The sequence below is a fragment of the Eptesicus fuscus genome, chromosome 14, assembly GCF_027574615.1.
Source record: "Eptesicus fuscus isolate TK198812 chromosome 14, DD_ASM_mEF_20220401, whole genome shotgun sequence".
NCBI lineage: Eukaryota > Metazoa > Chordata > Mammalia > Chiroptera > Vespertilionidae > Eptesicus > Eptesicus fuscus.
Window position 1 is genome coordinate 63570229 of NC_072486.1, and position 18168 is coordinate 63588396.

Genomic DNA, 18168 nt, shown 5'->3' on the forward strand with positions numbered 1-18168 from the left:
TCCAAGTATGAACTCACTTAATCCTCACAACAACCCTTTGAGCGGAGATGAACACGACCGGCTTTACAGAGGAAACTGAGGCACACGGGCTTGTTAGGAGTAGCAGAACCAGGACTTGAACACAGGTAGGCCGGCGCAGAGCGCTCCCAGAGGCTTTTGGCTTTGACTGGGCCTCTGGAGACAGCAGGCAGCCTGAGCAGTGGGGCTTTATTGTGTTGTCTAACTTTGGTCAGAGGTGCCTTCTCTGAGTCTCCTTTCCTTCCCTGGTGAAAGTCTGACACGGGATCACCCGCTGACATGCAGATTCCTGGGTGGCATCAGGAAGCAGCTGAGGACAGGAACGCTGGACTTACTGAGCCCCCTTGGGTCACAGCCGCTGAGGCCAGGCTCCCGCCTTTAATGTGGCACAAGTGTGTGTCCTCCCACTAGAGGACTGGCATGAGCAACAGGAACTATCCAAGCCCAGGGTGGGGGAAGGAGTGGCTGCCAGTGAAAGGAATTCTAAGGACAAAATTAGGCAGGTCTAGGGAATAAAGAGGGCCCGTGCGGGAGGAATGCATATGTGAAGGACAGAGATATCTCTGGCCTGAGCACGTAAAGCAATTATAAGCTAGATCAAAAGCAGCCCTGACCTGAGCAGCTTGGAGAGGCCAAAATGCTTATCTTACTTGTACAAAGGATAGAAAAAGGAGACAGGATAACAGGGGGAGGTGTGTGTGTGTGTGTGTGTGTGTGGGGCGGGGGGGAGACGATGGGACACACATACATTCACAGAGGATAATGAAAAGTCACAGGATAATAGAAAGAAACACGTTTTCAGAGAACAGAGGAATGTTGCAAGGTAAGGGGGAGAGAAAGAGGCTTCACCACATGGGCTTTGGCCTTTGAAACTGATACTATGTAACAAAATAACCAATGAGGAAAGCATGGGAGTCCTAAATTAATGAAAGGCCCAATTAGAAAGGGCCAGGCTCAAGCAAAGAACTGCAGCATACATAAACTGGAGACAACGGGACACCAGCAGGATTTTTTTGAATTTGAGGGAGAGAGAGAGAGAGAGAGAGAGAGAGAGAGAGAGGGAGAGAGAGAGAAAGAGAGAACTTTTCCCATTTAGGGACCCCTCCACAGAGGCCCTTTGGGGACACCTCTGCCCAGATGGAGTTTGTATATACTTCCATAAACTTCTACATTTTTATTATAGAAATCTGTTAGTCCATGAATTTATTCTTCATCTTCGTCGGACAAACCCCCACAAGAAATCTGTACCCTAAATCCCATGTTTCACCAGGGAGTGGCTGAGGGAGATGGGAGAGTCGTCTCTTATGTCCAGTCCAAACTTCTGCCTCCCACACAGACAGTGCCCTCCACCTTCCGAGGTTGAGCTCATGGGCCCCTGGTCAGGGGTGGGCTCTACCCCAAACAGCTCCTGACCCCTCTCACTTTCCTCCAACACCTGTCCTACCAGCTCGGCCACCTCCCTCATCCTAAGCACCTAGACACCTCTGCTTCACTAGCCCAGGCCTGGCCACCACAGGAGAAGAGGGAGTAGAACTTCTATTCAGTCAGATCAGGGACTCGGGCCCTAACCTGTCCAGGCCCCCCGCCCTATGAAAGGGGTCTCTTTGTACTTTCCTATGAAAGAGCCTCTCCAATCAGAGGCCTTGGCTAGGACCACTGAGAGCACTCGGGGGGAGGGGGAGCAGCCCCAATTCCTCCAGTTCCAGGGCTGCATCCTGCTGAGGCTCAGACACTGAGAGCACTGGGCGGGGGGCGGGGGACAACATAGCCCCCATTCCTTCTGGTTCCAAGGCCTGCAACCTGCCGAGGCTGAGCCTTTCCTCCTGTCCCCTCACTCAGGGAAGTGACTGCTTAGCCAGCCATGACGGGCGGCCTCCAGGCTACTCTGAGATCCTTGCAGCTCTGAGCATCATGGGACTCTCACTGCCTCAGAGAGACAAGATGGGCCTGGAGTGGGCCTGAGCCTGGGAGAAGTTCTGGGCTCCCACCCAAACTCCACCCTGCTTCCCTCAGCTGTGGGGGAAGGACATTCCACAGTAGAGATGACGATTTGGGAACAGACTGACAGGGTGAGAGCAGAAACTGCTAATGACTCAAGTCAAAGAGCCTTAGGCGACAGCATCAAGTTTCCCCCTGGGAGAGGGAGTTTCTTCCTACAGGCTTGGGGCAGCAGCTGGAGGGCAGGCTCAGGGGGCAGCAGCTGGAGGGCAGGCTCAGGGGGCAGCAGCTGGAGGGCAGGCTCAGGGGGGCAGCAGCTGGAGGGCAGGCTCAGGGGGCAGCAGCTGGAGGGCAGGCTCAGGGGGCAGCAGCTGGAGGGCAGGCTCAGGGGGCAGCAGCTGGAGGGGAGGCTCAGGGGGCAGCAGCTGGAGGGCAGGCTCAGGTGGCAGCAGCTGGAGGGGAGGCTCAGGGGGCAGCAGCTGGAGGGCAGGCTCAGGGGGCAGCAGCTGGAGGGGAGGCTCAGGGGGCAGCAGCTGGAGGGCAGGCTCAGGGGGCAGCAGCTGGAGGGGAGGCTCAGGGGGCAGCAGCTGGAGGGCAGGCTCAGGGGGCAGCAGGCTGGAGGACATGGTGATATAAACGAAAGCCTGAGGATGGCTCTCAGCCCCCTTGCTCCCACATGGACGGCAATAAAGGGGCCACTGGTCCTGTGACAGGCCCCACAGCTCACTGGGCGACAGGAAGGGAGCAGTGGGGTGCACACTGCTGCCCTGTGAGGTGAGAAGACACCAGCAGCATGCAGTTGCCAAAGGATAGAAGAGGGAGAGTTGCACCTCAGATAGAGGAACCCACTTCTAAGCGAGGGCTGGGTTCGCCCTCTGAATAGCAGAGCCCTGAAGGTCCCCTCTTTCCCTTGGGGTATGGAGGTGACCAGCCATTCCCTGGGGCTTGGCTGCCAGTGGCCCTCCACACGCTGGTAAATGCAGCCTGGCCAGGAGGGAAGCTTCTGGTGGGAAGGAGTCAGTCAGCTGGGACATGTCCCCACCCTTCAACATGGGTTGGTTTTGCCCATATTGTCTTACGTTGCCCTTCTGTAGAACTGGGGCAGGGAGGGGACAGACACAGTGGCGAGACACCTGCCAGACACATGCCATTTTCCCACAGCCACTCCGAGCCCTCTGATAGCTCAGATCCCTGACAAGGAAAACCCAAAGACCCTTCCGGCAGGAACAGTGACTGTGCACACAGATACACAGTCAGGGCCGTAAGGCTCTGCCCCAGGTTCGTAGCAGAAGGAAGAGCTGGGGAGGGACCTCAGGGCCAAGACGCTGGGTGGGATGAAGGTGTGGGAGCTGTGAGTGCTCTTGGCCTTGGGTAGAGACAAGCCTGAGTCAGGCCTGGGCAGCCGGGCCCGGGATGTGGAGAGGTTTCTGGTCAGGTTGGGGGCAGCTCTCATGCTGGGCGAGGGCCAAGAAGGAGCTGTCCTGAGACAGGGCCCCTCTGTTTCTCCTCCAGGGCCCTGGCTACAGACCCAGATGGAAAAAGGGCAAGAGAAGCACCTCCCTCCTTCCTCACCTGCTCTGTGGTACCAGTTCCGTCCTGCTTAAGCCCCCTCTACATTCTGGGGCTCCTAACTGTCCTGTGGCTGTGGCGCCCTAGGGAAGCAGCCCCCTTGGCCAGGCACAGGCAAGGCCGGCCCAGGAGCAGAGGCTGTCTCTCCTCCTGTCCTCCCTGCTCCTGGAGCCCCCTCCCTGCACTTCCTCCTCTGGGAGCCCCAGGTCCTCTTGCCTGCGGGAGATGGGCAATGAGGACTGAGGTGCCACTGGCTGGAGCCTTTCCTTTCTAAATCCTATTTAGTACTGCTGCTTAGGAGGCTGGGGACCTGGCACGGGGCCAGGGTGGTGGAGGCCTTCAAGCGCTCGGTAGGGAAGCAAAGCTTAAGAAAAGTCAATCAATGGCCAAACCACCCTGCCCAGGGTCCTGTCAGGGCACAAGTGGTGGGAGAAAGGGAGCAGTCTATGCAGCTGCCATTGGCGGCTCCCTCCTTGGTCCTCAGACCTGCCCAGAATCCCTGGAGGAGGAGGAGGAGGAGGAGGAGGAAATCTGCATCAGCCTCCTGCAGAGGAAGGGGAGGCCGGGCCAGCCTCGTTATTAGGAGAGAAGTCCAAAGTGCACATGGAGGAGGAAGGAGGCCTGGCAGGGAGCAGCTCCGTTCTTGTGGCTGGGAAAGCAGCCGCCAGACAGACCTACTCACAATGCACACACACGTAACTCACTGAAGACTTCCGCATGCTCCCGGTCTCACACACCCGTCAGTACGTCCTTTCCTCAGTTAGCTCACGGCTACCGCCACGATCTCTGAACCCCAGGTGCCACCAGGGGGTCACAAGTGGAGAAGACTGGGGATCCGGGGGACACCTCAGATTCGCAGTCATCTGAGCCCTGCCAACCCTGAAGGCTGCTGCAAAGCTCTGCCCGTGCTGCTCCTGGGAACCAGCCGCCAGGGAGAGGCAAGCCCCGCTAGGTTCCCGGGGAGTCTTGAAGAGAGAGAGATGAGCAGGAGAAGGGCCCAGGAGGAAGGCAGGCCCCGCTCTGAGAGCGGTGCACTGCATTTTAATTAGACAGAATAAAAACACGCAGCCTGTGTGAGTAATTAATCACTGGTAATTACTCCTCAGCGTCATCCTGTGGCATCAGTGCAAAGATGACTTGGGCTCTTCCAGGCAAATCCATAGTGATGCGCCTGGCAAGGGACCACCTCTCCATCTCAGGCCAGAGTCCCTTCTCTGTCCTCTCCTGGGTCCCTCTGGGGCCTCTACACTTAGGGGACTGCTTCGATCGGAAGAGGCAGTGACTAGGCTCATGTGCCGAGTAGCCGGGGAGCAAAGACACTTTCAGAATCTGGGTCCCAGAGGCTGGTGCTTGCCACGCTGACCCCCCAGCTGCTAACTCTTCAGTGAAGGTTCAGCCCTCTGTACACAAGCCCAGCACCAAGCTCCTCCACGCCCTGCAGCAGGTAGAGGACACGGGTGGCAGCCTTAGGCTGAGCTGTCACAAACAGGAAACCCCAGAGGGAGCCCTTTGCTGTAGGAGCGGAGGCTGCCTGCTCCTCATCCCTCCAGGAAGGCAGGGTTTCTGTGAGTGGAACTGGGATGAGGAAGGGTGGAGACCTGCTCAGAGGCCTCCTGGTGGCCCACTCCTCCAAGGTGTGCACAGTCCCTTTCATTTGTCCTAGCTTGTTGGGCGGCATTCTACCCCCCCCCCCTCCCCGCCCTAATCCCCAGGAGATGGAAGCAAAGAGAGAGGCCCAGGAGGGTGGCCCCAGGCCCAGTCCCTGAGAGCAGCGATGTGTGCTCTTGGAAGAAAGGTGGGAAGGGACTGACTGAGGAGATGGCTGCTCCAGGCTGGAGGAGAATGAGGGGCCTTTGGGGCCCCTCAGCCCCCCATTCCTTTTGGTCGGTGACTGGGCCTTGGCTCTGGGAGGTGAGCTGCAAGCCAGATGGTGGCCCCATGGGGGAAGGCAACGTTTATTCCTGGAACAAATTTATGGCTCAGCATGGCTGTCCCATGAAATCCTCCTCAAGCACAGGGAAGCTCTGCCACATCGGTGGCCGGCTGGTTTATCCCATTAGCAGGCTGGGCTGTAAGTTAGTGGCAATAGGCTGGGGGTGGTGCTAAGCCCAGCTCCCACCACTAAACCCACTGGGTTCCTTAATCGTCCATTTGTTTCCTAAAGCTGCCCCCCCTGCCCCGCCTCTTCGAAGCACTGTCTGCAGAGAGGGATGGGCTGTAAATCTGCTGTCCTAACAGCTTTATACATCTCCTGGGGCTGCTTCCAAAATGGGCTTCCCTGCAGGGCAGGTGAAGGGAGCTCAGATGTGGGCTGCGGGAAGGGCTGGGAATGTGGAAGGAGCAGGAGCGACGCCCATCTCCTGCGCCAGGGGCGCCCCCAGTCGTTTCTCTCATTGATCCACGGTCACCGCCCTGACCCTCCTGAGCAGGTCTGCGACAGGCTTATGGCCGAGACACCTTGCCTTGGTTCCTATGTGGTTCCTGATATGGGGTCTGAGACCAACCGGGGTGACTCAGTTGGGGAACGACAGAACCACTTCTGTCTGTTGTAGGAAGGCAGTGGTGTTAACGGTGGTGAGAGAGAGTATGAGCCCGGGGAGGGGCACCCCTCCCACCGCCCAGCCCCACACCATACCTTCTCCTTCTTCTGCTTGGCGGCCTCCTCGGCAGACAGCAGGGATTTGTAGTAGGAGCTGCGCTCCGCAGTGAAGTGCACCTTGGAGAGTGCGTGCTCCACCAGCAGGACGGACAGGTTGGCGCCGTCGATGTGCAGCCAGCCGATGAAGTTGCCGGCCTTGTCCATGCTCTCCACCTCCACCTCCACCTGGGCACGGAGAAAGGGGGCGCGGAGTCAGTGTGCAGGGGATGGCCCTGGGTGTGCAGGGCGGAGAGCGGCGCCGAGGCCCAGTGCTCAGGCCCTGGGCAGCGGCCACCAGGTTCACTGCACGGGAACTAGGAGCGGCTGGAACTAGGAGAGGGGAAGGAAGTGCTGAGCAGAAAAGCAGGAGCTTGTGAGGGAGCCCCTGTGCTGCCGCCCTCTGAGAACCCTTCGCTTCCGTTCTGTAAGTTGGCTCTATGCTTTTTAGCCTCTCACCCCCCCCCCCCCCAGAATCATCCTTGATAGATACATCACTGACAAAGCAACTTCAAATTCCCCTTCCTTTTGACAGAGAGCTAATAGGGTAAACTCCACTCCTTAGCTTAAGGGAGTCCCTGTTAGCTGTGTGTGTGTGTGTGTGTGTGTGTGTGTGTGTGTGTGTGTGTGTGTGTAGCTGGGGGTTCAGGAGTGAGATCAGAAGCAGACAGCTCTGGGCACATGCCACTCTTCTCTCCCCCCCCCCCCCCCCCCCCCCCCCCAGCTCTGCTAGGAAGAGAGGCAGACTCTGGGAGCAGGGCAATCCCTGGGGAGAGGGGAGCCTGTGTTCTTTCTGGAAGAGCTGAATGAATTAATGCTTAATTTAACAAAGGCAAAAAAACGGGCTGCATGAGAGTCAGGCGAGGAGAGGAAGGATGGGACAAGTGGGCAGGAAGTGCACTTAGAGGAAAAGTTAGAGGCTAACCCCAGCAGAAGGCTCCCCCCAAGGAGGAGCAATTGCCATAAGCCCAGACCTTGAACTGTGTGCTGGTGCTGAGCTTCAGAACCCCCCGAGACCCCCACAAGGCTCCAGGGCTCTTAAGCCCCCCGGTCCCTGTAAGACCCAGGACCCAGAGCCAGAACTGCCTCTGCTCCTGCGAGACAGTGGCCTCACTGTCGTGGCCATAGTGGTGGCGGATCTGCTCCCACCCCAAGGAGGCAATGGCCCAGGAAAAAGTCCTTCTTTGATTTTCTTCCCCTGCTAAAGGGGACTGTAAAAGCCTTTGCTGCCAAATGTAAAAACTTGTAATGGCTTCAAGCTCGATTAAGCAATAAAATGAATGTCTAAATACCTGAGAATTCTCTGAAGCCTGGGCCAGAGCCTGTGGCAGCAGCCTAGGGCAGAGGGTTGGAGGGGCAAAGGGAGGGAGCAGCCGCCTGCCTGGTGGTTCTGCCTCAGCAGGGAGAGATGGCAGTGGATAGAAGTCCTTCGAAGTAGACAAAGTAGACGAGATGGCACGGATGTGCAGAGGTCAGTGGAAGGAAAAGAGGGGGCAGGGCCAGGGAGGAAGGACCCTGGCCTTTTCCCATTCTTGGACACCCTCTTCCTGCTTGAGGTCCACAGTTAATCCTTCAAGGGTAAATGCAAGTTCAACAGTGCCCCAAATTGAGATGTGGTACAGAAGCGGGTATGCGGAGTTTATCAGAGCTACGGAACAAGGTACTGTATGTATAGATCCAAACCCCAGTTGATACTGTGGGTGGGGAAACGAGGCACAGAGAAGGGAAGTGCAGCTAGTAAGGGGCAGAGCTGAGAGCACCTCCTTCCCTTTTCTATAGCCCTGTTTCAGGAGCGCCCTTTCCTCCCGTCACACCTCTCACCCCCACTCCTTGCTTCCCACCAGGTCATGCCAGCTCCCACCACGATCAACACCATGGGGCCTCGCACCGCCCTGGTGGAGCCAGGGTGGGTCTACCCAACACCTGCACCACCTGCTGAGGGGCCGAAGCAGGGAGAACCAGCATCTAATACCTGCAGATGTCAAAATATGTCCCTCCTGTCTAATTCTGGCGATTAACGTACTGGGGGGTCTGTACTTGTCCGGGAGGAGGGCAGGTGGGCAACACGGTGCTTTGATAAAAACAGGTGCCTCAAGAGCTCACCAGCTGGTAAGGCACCTAAACTCATCGAGGTGAGCGACGGACTTCATGAAGGGCCCTTTGCCACCTTGCAAATGCCCAGGGCACTGGAGCCCCAGGGAAGCTCTGCTGCGGGGCCACTGGGTGCCCCTACAGTAAGAGGACCAAGGGTAGAGGAAGAGGCTGCCGTATTAAAACAGGGATGGGCAAAATGAGAAATCAAAAGGCACTAATTTCCAGTTATAAAATAAATAAGTCACAGGGATGTAATGTACAGCATAAAGAATATAGTCAATAATATGTTTCTCTTCCTCCCTCCCTGTCTTCCACTCTATAAAAATCAATGGAAAAAATATCCTTGCGTGAGGATTAACAACAACAACAAAATATAGTAATAACTGTACGATGACAGATGGTTACCAGACTTATTGTGATCACTTTATAAGCTATATAAATGTTGAATTACTATGTGTACACCTGAAACTAATATAATATTGTATGCCAACTGTTTTAAAAAAAATACCCAGAAAAACCATCTCTTATCCTTCTTAATTTGCCAAGCTTTATCAAACATGCCAAGACCAAGAAGCAGCAGGTCCCAGAAGAATTTTGGGAGGCAGTAGGAAGACAAGAGAGGCTGCGTGCCTTGTGTTTAGGGACTCATGAAATAATAGGTGTGTGTGTGTGTTGATGCTGGCTTCCACCACTAAACCACCGAGAGGCTGCATGCCGCCTTGTGTGTTGATGCTGACTTCCGCCACCAAGCCACTGCCCTCCTTGTATTTGGGGGTTCATGAGACACCACCTTATGTCCCGCCAAAAGCAGCGAAGCTGGTAGCGTTCCCAGGTTTGACCTCTTGCCTTCCACTGTGTTAGGGGCCAAGTGTCCTTTCCCTAAAACTGAGGATGGCTGTTGTGCATGAGCACATGGCCTCCCTCCAGGCTCGAGTAGCTAGTGGTGGGCCAGAGAGATTGTGACAAGCTTGATGGCCACCCTCGTCACTCCTCTTGGCATTGGATTGCTGCAAATGAATGCAAGAACTGCAGAGATGGGTGGCAAAGGCAACTGAGCAGGCAGCTTCCCTCTATTCCTACAAGAGACCCACACTGAGACCTTACTCCACGTGGCAATCCCGAATTCACACCTCTCTCTCTGAGGCCACAAGCCACTGGCTGGCCTCTCCAGGGCTCACGTCAGAGGGAGAACCGAGCAGCTGGCAGCCATACCTGGGGCCAATGCTGCCGCGGAGCGCACTTAAACAGCGCCGCTCCCCCTGCAATCGATACACTACCTTGGGCTTGACAGGTCCCTGGGCCCGGTGGGCCGCAGAGAAAGAAATCTCTAGCCTGGGGCACTATGCTGCCACCGAATCCATCTTGGGTTACAGAGGGAGATAAAGCTGTCGCCTGAGTCTCGGCTTCCCCTTTATTAAGCTGCTACCACCACGGTCATTTCTCAGTCAAGCAAAGGGACTCAGGGTAGGTGGGCTGGCCTCAGCGAAGAGATAGGGCTGGGCAGTGTCCTGCTGCTCCCAGTCTCTTGGCTTCCGGCCTCTCTGGCTAAGTCCTGCTCTTGTGCCTCTTTCTGGACTGGCCTCAGCCTGGACGGCCACATGGAATTCAGTTTGAAGATCAAAGTCTTAACTCTTCTCAAGCTCTGGGAGAGCTACAGGGGAGCAAGCAGAAGGTTAAGCAGGGCACGCCCAGGGAGATGTGTTCATCCTTCGTTATATTTCTCTCTTACATTGACTGCCAAAAATTTGGGTCCATGGCTGTACAAGCTCTGCTCCATTCAATTTAAAGACTCACATTTCTTATATTCTTGGGAGGCCCCCACAATGGCACGTACCATCGGGAGCTCAGGCCTTGGGTGACTACCATGGGCTGCCAGGGGGCTTCATATGTGTGTGTGGGCATTTGGTGTGTACATGGGTGGGCTCTGGCCTTGCGGGTATCAGAGTGAAGTGTACACATGGACATAGCAGTGTCAGCAAGGGACAGGTGGTGGCTCTTCTCTTCAATGCTCATGCTGAAGCTGAGAGCTAGGAAAACAGAGCTAGAGCTGGTGCAGGAGGTGAGGGGGTGTGCAGGGAGGAGACTGCCCCAAGGGACTATGAGAAGGGGAGGGCGGGCACCACACTGAGGAAGCGTCTTGGTGGAAAGTTTGGTGAAGGCAGAAGCGAGCAGCCTAGATGCCTGGTGGTCAGATCTGACCTCCAGGTGTTTACGGATGCTGTGATGCTGCCTCACGGTGCACTTGGATGGTCCAGTCATGTGCCAGCATCTCTTGCCTTTAGCTTTTTTTAAAAAAAAACAACATATTTTTATTGATTTCAGAGAGGAAGGGAGAGGGAGATAGAAATATCAATGATGAGAGAGAATCACTGATTCGCTGCCTTCTCACACCCCCTATTTGGGGATCAAGCCCACAACCCAGGCATGTGCCCTTGAGAGAATCGAACCCGAGACCCTTCAGTCCATAGGCTGATGTTCTATCCACTGAGCCACATCGGCTAGGGCTTGCCTTTAGCTCTTGATGCTGGTGGGGTGCGTAGGACTTTGCGGCCCTGTCTAGCCCTGTGAAGGCTGCCCTGAGCTCTGGCTAGAGCGAAGCACTCTCTGAACACCGATGGGCTCGCCCTCCCTCTGGCATTCAGGGGACAGTACATAGCACAGAGGACTGGAGCACGGACTCGGAGCCAGACTACCTACCATCTGCAGGGCCACTCCACTTCTCTGTGCCTGCTTACTATAAAACTGGAATTGCAACAGTATCTCCCTCAAAGGATGTTACATGGATCAAACGAGCTACTATACATAAGTTAAGCACTTAGAAGAGTTAAGTTAAGCACTTGGACACACGAACACTTCATCACCAATTGTTACTTCCTGGGAGGGGCAGCTATTTCATTTCCAAATGTCTTCCCTCTCCAGCCAGACCGTGCGCTCCCTGGGGACGAAGCTCGTACTATCCTCGGCAATCTCCCCCAGGCCTGGGGGCGGACTGGGCCAAGGGCTTGCAGGAAACATAGATCCTGGGAATCAGACAGACTTGGGTTCAAATCCTAACTCTAGCCGTGAAGTTTTGGCTAAGTCACTTGACCTCCTCTAGCCTGCTTCCTTACTGTAAGAAGAAGAGAGGGCCCTGTGCATTAGATAAGCTCATGTAAACTGCTTCGTCTCCCCTTCAACTGCTGCCAGCCGACAGCAGCCTCAGTGGTTACATCCGGCAGCAACCCTGCTTGGCTGAGCTAGACCCCTCTGTTCTCCCCCACCCCGAAAAGCTCTGGGGTTCTTACACCTTGGGGGCCCCATGCAAAATACAGAGTGGGAGGTAAGGCAAGTGGGGGTTGATGGGAAGAGCCAATGTGTGACAGATGCCTTTCTGCTTAGCTGAGGGGGTCTTTCTCTATTACAGGGACAAAAGCGGGGGGCTGTGACCCAGCCAGCCATGCCCAGCCGGACACAATGGACCCAGCCTGTCTGTGGGCCGGGCAGCCAGCGGGTCCTGCTGCCTCACAATGGGACACATCCTCCTGCTCCCAAGCACATTAATGTGCCACTAATGAAATTGTTCTGGCTTATTTACCAAATTAATACAAACGGCACAGGCTGTTAATTTGCATGTCTCTTAATTACTGAGGAAGAGCTCCCAACCTGGGCAACATCACACCTCAGTGCCCACCCAGCCGAGCTGTGGTCTCCTCTCTCTCAGATGCTGGTGGTGAGGAAGGGGTGAGGCGGAGGAGGAAAGAGGAGAACTGGACAGCCCCTAGCTCTCCAAGCCTGGGAGCAAATGAGGGAGGGAAGGTGGTGGCGGCCATGAATTTGTTGTTTCCCACAGTCCCTTTCTCAGCAGCTGCAGTGCCCTGGGCCTGCAGAAAATTATACTTAGTCCCCTATCCCTCCCACACTGTTCTCCTCCTTAAAAAAAAATTTTTTTTAAAAAATTGATTTCAGAGAAGAAGGGAGAGGGACAGAGTGATAGAAACATCAATGAGAGAGAATCATCGATCGGCTGCCTCCTGCACGCCCCACATTGGGATTGAGCTGCAACCCAGGTGTGTGTCCTGACTGGGAATCAAACCATGACCTCCTGGTTCATAGATTGATGCTCAGCCACTGAGCCACACCAGCTGGGCCTGTCCCCCTCCTTTCTCTTGTCTAGATTCTGCCCGGATTCTCAACTCAGGAACTTCAACCAGACAGACAGTGGGGACTAAGCCATTCTGCTCTAAGCAGTGAGGCACATGCTCTGCCTGGGGTGCAGGCAGGCCAGACAGGGGCTGGGGTTTACTGAAAGGTGCGCAGGAAGGAAGAGAAGTAAAAGCCAGGCAGAGGCTGATGCTCTTATAGAGCCTACTAGCCTCTCTCAGCTGGTCCTGCCCTCCCTAGTTAATCAGCCTTTAGACGAGAGAGAGAGAGAGAGAGAGAGAGAGAGAGAGAGAGAGAGAGAGAGAGAGAAAATTATTTAAGAGTTCAGCTATAAGACCACAGAGGAAATTCTGACTGCCTTGGGGGATCATTTAGTTATTTTTCCTCTCCTGCCCCAAGAGCCTCCAGACCTAGTGGCTGTAAGTCTGGGACAAAGCTGGGGTCATGGTGAGGTGGGGGACACGCTCCATGTGGTGACTCAGGGTAGCCAAAGGAGGCACAGCACAGAGGGAACTTACTGGCAATGGGGGAGGGTGGGAGACCCCACATATGTATACCCACCTTTCATGTGCCAGGAGGCCGGAGAGGTAGATCCCGAAGTGCACTGGCCTCGCCTCTGTGCACAGTGCGTGAGGCAGCACAGGAAATTACCCAGCAACGGCCATCGCCAGCCCCACCGGTGGAGAGGCTGCGGAAAGCCTGGCAAACAGCTGCGGGGAATGCTCCTGCCCCGAGGGAGGTGGGCTGCCTCAGGCAGGACAGGCAGTGCCAGGTGCGTGGGTGGAGGGAGCAGCAGCTCGGGACACCGGGCCCTGGGGCATCTGAAAATGGAGACTTCCCGTGGGGGAGAGAGGCTGCTCGCTGTAAGATCCTCTAGCACAGCCTCCCGGACCACCAGCTGGCGACCGCTGCTCTAGGAGGCAGAGCAGGAGCACTCACTGCATGTGGGGAGGGGATGCTAGGGGCCCTTGACAGGGTTCCTAAGTGGAAGCCTTCATCCTTTTCACAGGATGCCTTGCATAGTCTGGCTTTAAACACCCCCAAAGCCATCATCCAGGAGCATAGCAGGAAGCCTGGAACTGAGAACAAGATAGAAGTGAAGCTTGAATGGGGAAAAGGCATCGAGGGGCAAAGAAAAAGCCTTGGACCAGAGCAGTGACCTAGGTACCAGCTCGGCCTCTTCTGGGCTGAGGGTCGCTTGCTTTCCCGGCTCAGTTTCTTCCTGTGCCAATGGGTTTCCGAGGCTCTCGGCTCAGCATTTTCTAAGGTTGGGGTGGGGGCGCTGGTGGTATGCCAGCATGACTGGCAGTTGAGAGAAGGGCAAGTAGGGGTGCTCCACACGGCAATTGCCAAGGAGAGCTTGCAGAGAGGGGAGGGTGGGAAACGGAGAGTAAAAAGGCACTCCAGCCTTTTCCCAACCCAAGCCTCCCACTCAGAGCTTTCTGCAAGATTGTGAGCCGCGATCCAGAGCAACCAGAGTGCAATAGAGACGCCCCTCCTGCCACGCAGCGGGAGCCACAGCACGGAGCCACAGCACGGAGCCACAGCACGGCGTCCCCCACCACTGATGCTGCAGGAAGCTATAACGTGCTGCCACCGTGGAGCAGCGAACGTGAAGAGACACCTCACCTTCCTAAGGCAGCAGCTTAACACAGCCAGCTCCAGCCCTGCACCCCTGGCACGTGCAGGCACACCAACGTCTTTCAGAGTCAATGCACATCAACACAAAGCAATTACTAATGTAACTCGGAGAGGCGGAGCCTGTGAAATGCCTCCCAGGCCCCACTGGCAGCAGCTGGCTGTGGGAGGGCAGGGAGAGGCGGCAGCGCTGCAGTCTTCTCCGAACCCCTGGGGCAGGGGGCGCCAGTCCCCACCAGCCCTCTGCTTCTAGTCCCACAGCACCTCCAGACTAGGTGACTCGTAGGTCCAACCCACAGAGGTGATCGTTCTCCAGAAAACCTCTTTTCTGACATCCATGTGCTGGCCCAGCCAAAGCCCTAGGAATGTCTGGAAATCAGGCCCAGGTTGGCGGTGGCAAGAGGGGTGGAGAAGCTCCCGGAAGTTGAGGGAAGGCCCGAGGAGTGGGCCAGGTGGCTCAGGGCTTCTCCTCGAAGGCCTCCGGGATGAGGAGTGCCTGATAGGGGCGGCCAGCTTCTGGTCCTGCCTGAGGCAGAGGCAGCCAAGGCGATCAGCCCCCGGAGCCTGCCGGGAAATGCGAACCTGCTGACTCCAGGCCTTTGCTCGCGGTAACACAGTTTACAAAGTGACGCAATCTGCTCCTTCGGTGCAGACAATAAGGAAGCAGACTGTTCATCTTCCCAGAAAAGCTGGGGCTGGAGGCTGGAGGCTGGAGGGAGATCAACTCTCTCCTCCCTGAGGTTCATGCGGGGCACGGGGCTGGATCAGGGGGCCCTCACTGTGCCCTAGCTCCTGTCCAGGGCACCACTGTTGGCGTCCTTCCCCACAGGTTTTCTGGAATCCCTTCTGAAAGCGGAGCACACCTGCCCAGCGCCTCCTCCTGTTCCCTGGCTGACGCGGGGAAGAGAAGGCCTAGCCAAAAAGAGCAGCGAGACTGCTTTCCATCAGGGGCGCCCAGACAGCATTCTCACCCAGGGGTTCGGACGCAGGGCGTTCTCCCAGAGAGCTTCCGGCTGTCCCGGAGCCCCAAAGGGACTGAGCGAGGGTGACAAGATGGCTGTCCGTTTTTGTCAGGAGAAATCAGTGTGTCTGACCTATGGAGTAACTGCATGAGGTTATCAAATCTCTGACCTGGTCTGAAAGACCAAGTGTGTTCAGTCAGGTGAGGGTGGAATGTCAGCTTCCCCTCTGCAGGCCCGTGTGTCTCCCTGACCCCAAGGCCCACTCTGGGGACCGGTGCATTCTGCACTGCCGACTCCACTCTCAGCCTTCTTTATCTGAACGGCCGTGGGTTTCTATGGAGACCCACAGTCTGCCTTTAAAAAGCACTTATGCTGGCATCCATACCTACTTCCCCTCTACCACTCACCTGGCTCTAGATTACACCCTCTTTGCTTCCTTGGGCACCTGTTTCTATCAGTTATGAGATAGAGAACTTCTGTTATCACGCCAATCTCCTTTTCCACCAGCGTCTACCCCTTTTGACAAATAGCCTAGAAACCTTGCTTTGACTTCACATCCCGCCCAGCTGGCCTTTCCCTCTTACTCAGAGTATTCTGCCCAACTCCCTCTCACGTCTCCATCCGCTGCGCTGGTCGCCGCCCTTGATATTCCAATGTAACTGCCACGTCAAAGGTCGCTCCAGACCTCTTAATTGCCATTTTAATAATTTCTTCTCAGATTTCATTAGTTTTGACCTTTTGAATGGTCTGACAAAGCTAAGCACCCAGTTTCCATTTTGAAACTTGCTTTTTAGGCCTCTGTGATTCCCAATCTTGACTTTTTCTCTCTGCTCTTAGTTTCAGTTGTGAATTTCTTCCCCAAAACACGCCCCCTGAATATGGATATTCCCCAGGGGGTCATTTTAAGCTATAGACAGTTCCTATATTTCATGGCTCTCTGAGATAAATGACACCACAACTTCTATTTCCAGTCCAAACCTCTCTTCAGAATTCTACTCCACCAGATAAATTTCAAATATAACACATCTCTCTACTGTTTTCACTATAAAACCTGCTATTCCACCTGCATTTTTTATCACCAGTGGTAGCCTGAGCAGCTTAGGAATCATCCTTGACTCCTTTGACATTCACAGTCAATCTCCAGGTCACCGATCTACTTCATAAACGTCTCTTGAGTTCTCCCCCTCTTCTTTATCCTCAGTGCCACTCCCTGAGGAGTTCAGGCCCAGCTTTGGGTAACTCTGGCACCCCTGCCACCAGCCTTGCCTCTTCCCAATCGCCCCTCCACAATGTGGCCCCCACACAGGCAGCCCAGCACAGTGTTCACAGGCCCTGAGGTCAGACCACCTGTTAAATCTTGCTCTACTACTTACTTCGCTGAGTGGGTTATTTAATCTCTCTGGGTCTGTGATTTCCCTATTTGCCAAATGGGCATAATGGCAATCACCTCAAAGGGTTTACTGAAGAAAAAAATGACTAATTAAGCTCAACACTTAAGAAGAATCTGACATAGAGTAAATGCTCAATAAATGACATTGTGGTTACTTTCTAAAAAATACAAATCTGACCACCTTTTCCTCTATGGAAATCCTTTCCTTGTTCTCTGCTGAAGTTCCAATTCCTCAGCACAGTAGCATATAAGCTCCGTATAACTGGGTTCTTCCTGGTCTCACTTTCTATCACTTTAGTCCTCAGTATTTTGCTCTAGTTATGCCAAACCACCTCCAGCTCCACACACATAATGCATTGTCCCAGACCTCTGCATGTCATTTCCTTTGGCTAGAATGCTCCTTCCTACTGCATTGCCTATAAACCTCTACCCAATCTTTCATTAAGATTCTGCTCAGATGTGAATTCACTTGAACTATTCCATTATTTACGTAGGTAATGTTTTCCCCCACAGCACTTGGCTTATACCACTTTTAATTACATTATTATAATGGCATTTGTTAATGGTACCTTATTAATGGCACATGGTAGCCAGTCAGTTGGTGGTGAAAAGTAAAAGGTCCTAGATTCTCCAGGTCACTGGCAGTGAACTTGGAGAAGGAAAGTTCCCGGGACAGAAAACTGTCTTTGGGGAGATCCCGTGGCACCAGAGGGACTGGAGAGGGCCTGTTTCGAGGTGTCACCTCTAAGGTGCCAAGGCTGTCCCCCAGCTGCCCATGCCAGAGCAGAGCAGGCTGGCTCTGAGGAGCCCAGAGGGGCAGAAACCAGCCTCGGGCAGTGCAGTCAGCACCGATGACGGAGGCACCCAGGCGTCGTGGGCAGAAGGGGCTGCTTTGCAGTTGGCTTTGCCTTTGCCGAATATAACTGGTGTGAGGATGGATTCCCCTATTTATACAGCGCGAGCACAGGCAGCAGCTGTGACTGCCTCTCTCTGGTCTCCTACACACCCACCCGCTCCTGGCCCCCACCCCTCAGCCAGGACAGGCCTCCAGGCCACTGCCAAGTGCTAACTCCTCCAAGCCAGGGGTTAGGTGTGCCGGCCAGGCCAAGTCACCTGAAGCTACAAGTCACCTCCCGGTGCTGGAAGGCCTCCTTCTAGGAGAACAGGGACACCTCTGAGGAAAGGCAATTGCTGTTGAGTTGGAGGGAATCTGGGGCTCAGACTGGGAGGCCAACTCCTGGTTTTGTCACTTCAGAGTTCTCAGAACTGGGTTACGGCCATAGGGGCCATTCAAAAGATGTCAGAATGGGGCAAGAATGTCCCATGTTGGGGGAAGAGGGAACTCCTTTTTCTCTTTCACTATCACCTGGTCTCTTGGCAAAAAGGACATAGACACCAATCCCTGTTGAGGCCACAAAATGGCACCAGAGAGAAGAACCTGGACAAATCAAAGTTCTGTATCTACAGCGAGGGACCAGCCAATTTACCTGTCTTACTACACTAAAGATAAGAAACAGCAAACATTTTGTACATGTAAACATGGAAAGCCCATCCCTCCCAAATAACGTCAGATTAATTGAAGGCAGCGAGTCGAAGATGAGCACTGTCACCAGAGGGGACGCCTCACCTCTCACCATCAGCCCAGCATCTTATCAAACCCACACCCCGATACTCACACACCCTCCTTTACCTCCACCCTGCCTTCACTTGTCAAGCAGGAGGCCTGGCATGGGCCTGCTCTCCTCACCAAGCTGTGCACTGGGCATGCTGTGCTTTTGACCCCC

At 54.9% G+C, this 18168-nt stretch overlaps 1 protein-coding gene across 1 annotated transcript in view; it reads right to left on the bottom strand.

Annotated features, from left to right (window-relative positions):
* SND1 (staphylococcal nuclease and tudor domain containing 1) overlaps window positions 1-18168 on the bottom strand; it is a 457708-nt gene that overhangs the window by 11340 nt on the left and 428200 nt on the right. The window contains exon 17 of the mRNA XM_008154047.3: window positions 6161-6349. Coding sequence (XP_008152269.1) covers window positions 6161-6349 — 189 coding nt within the window. The remainder of the gene's footprint in view (window positions 1-6160; window positions 6350-18168) is intronic.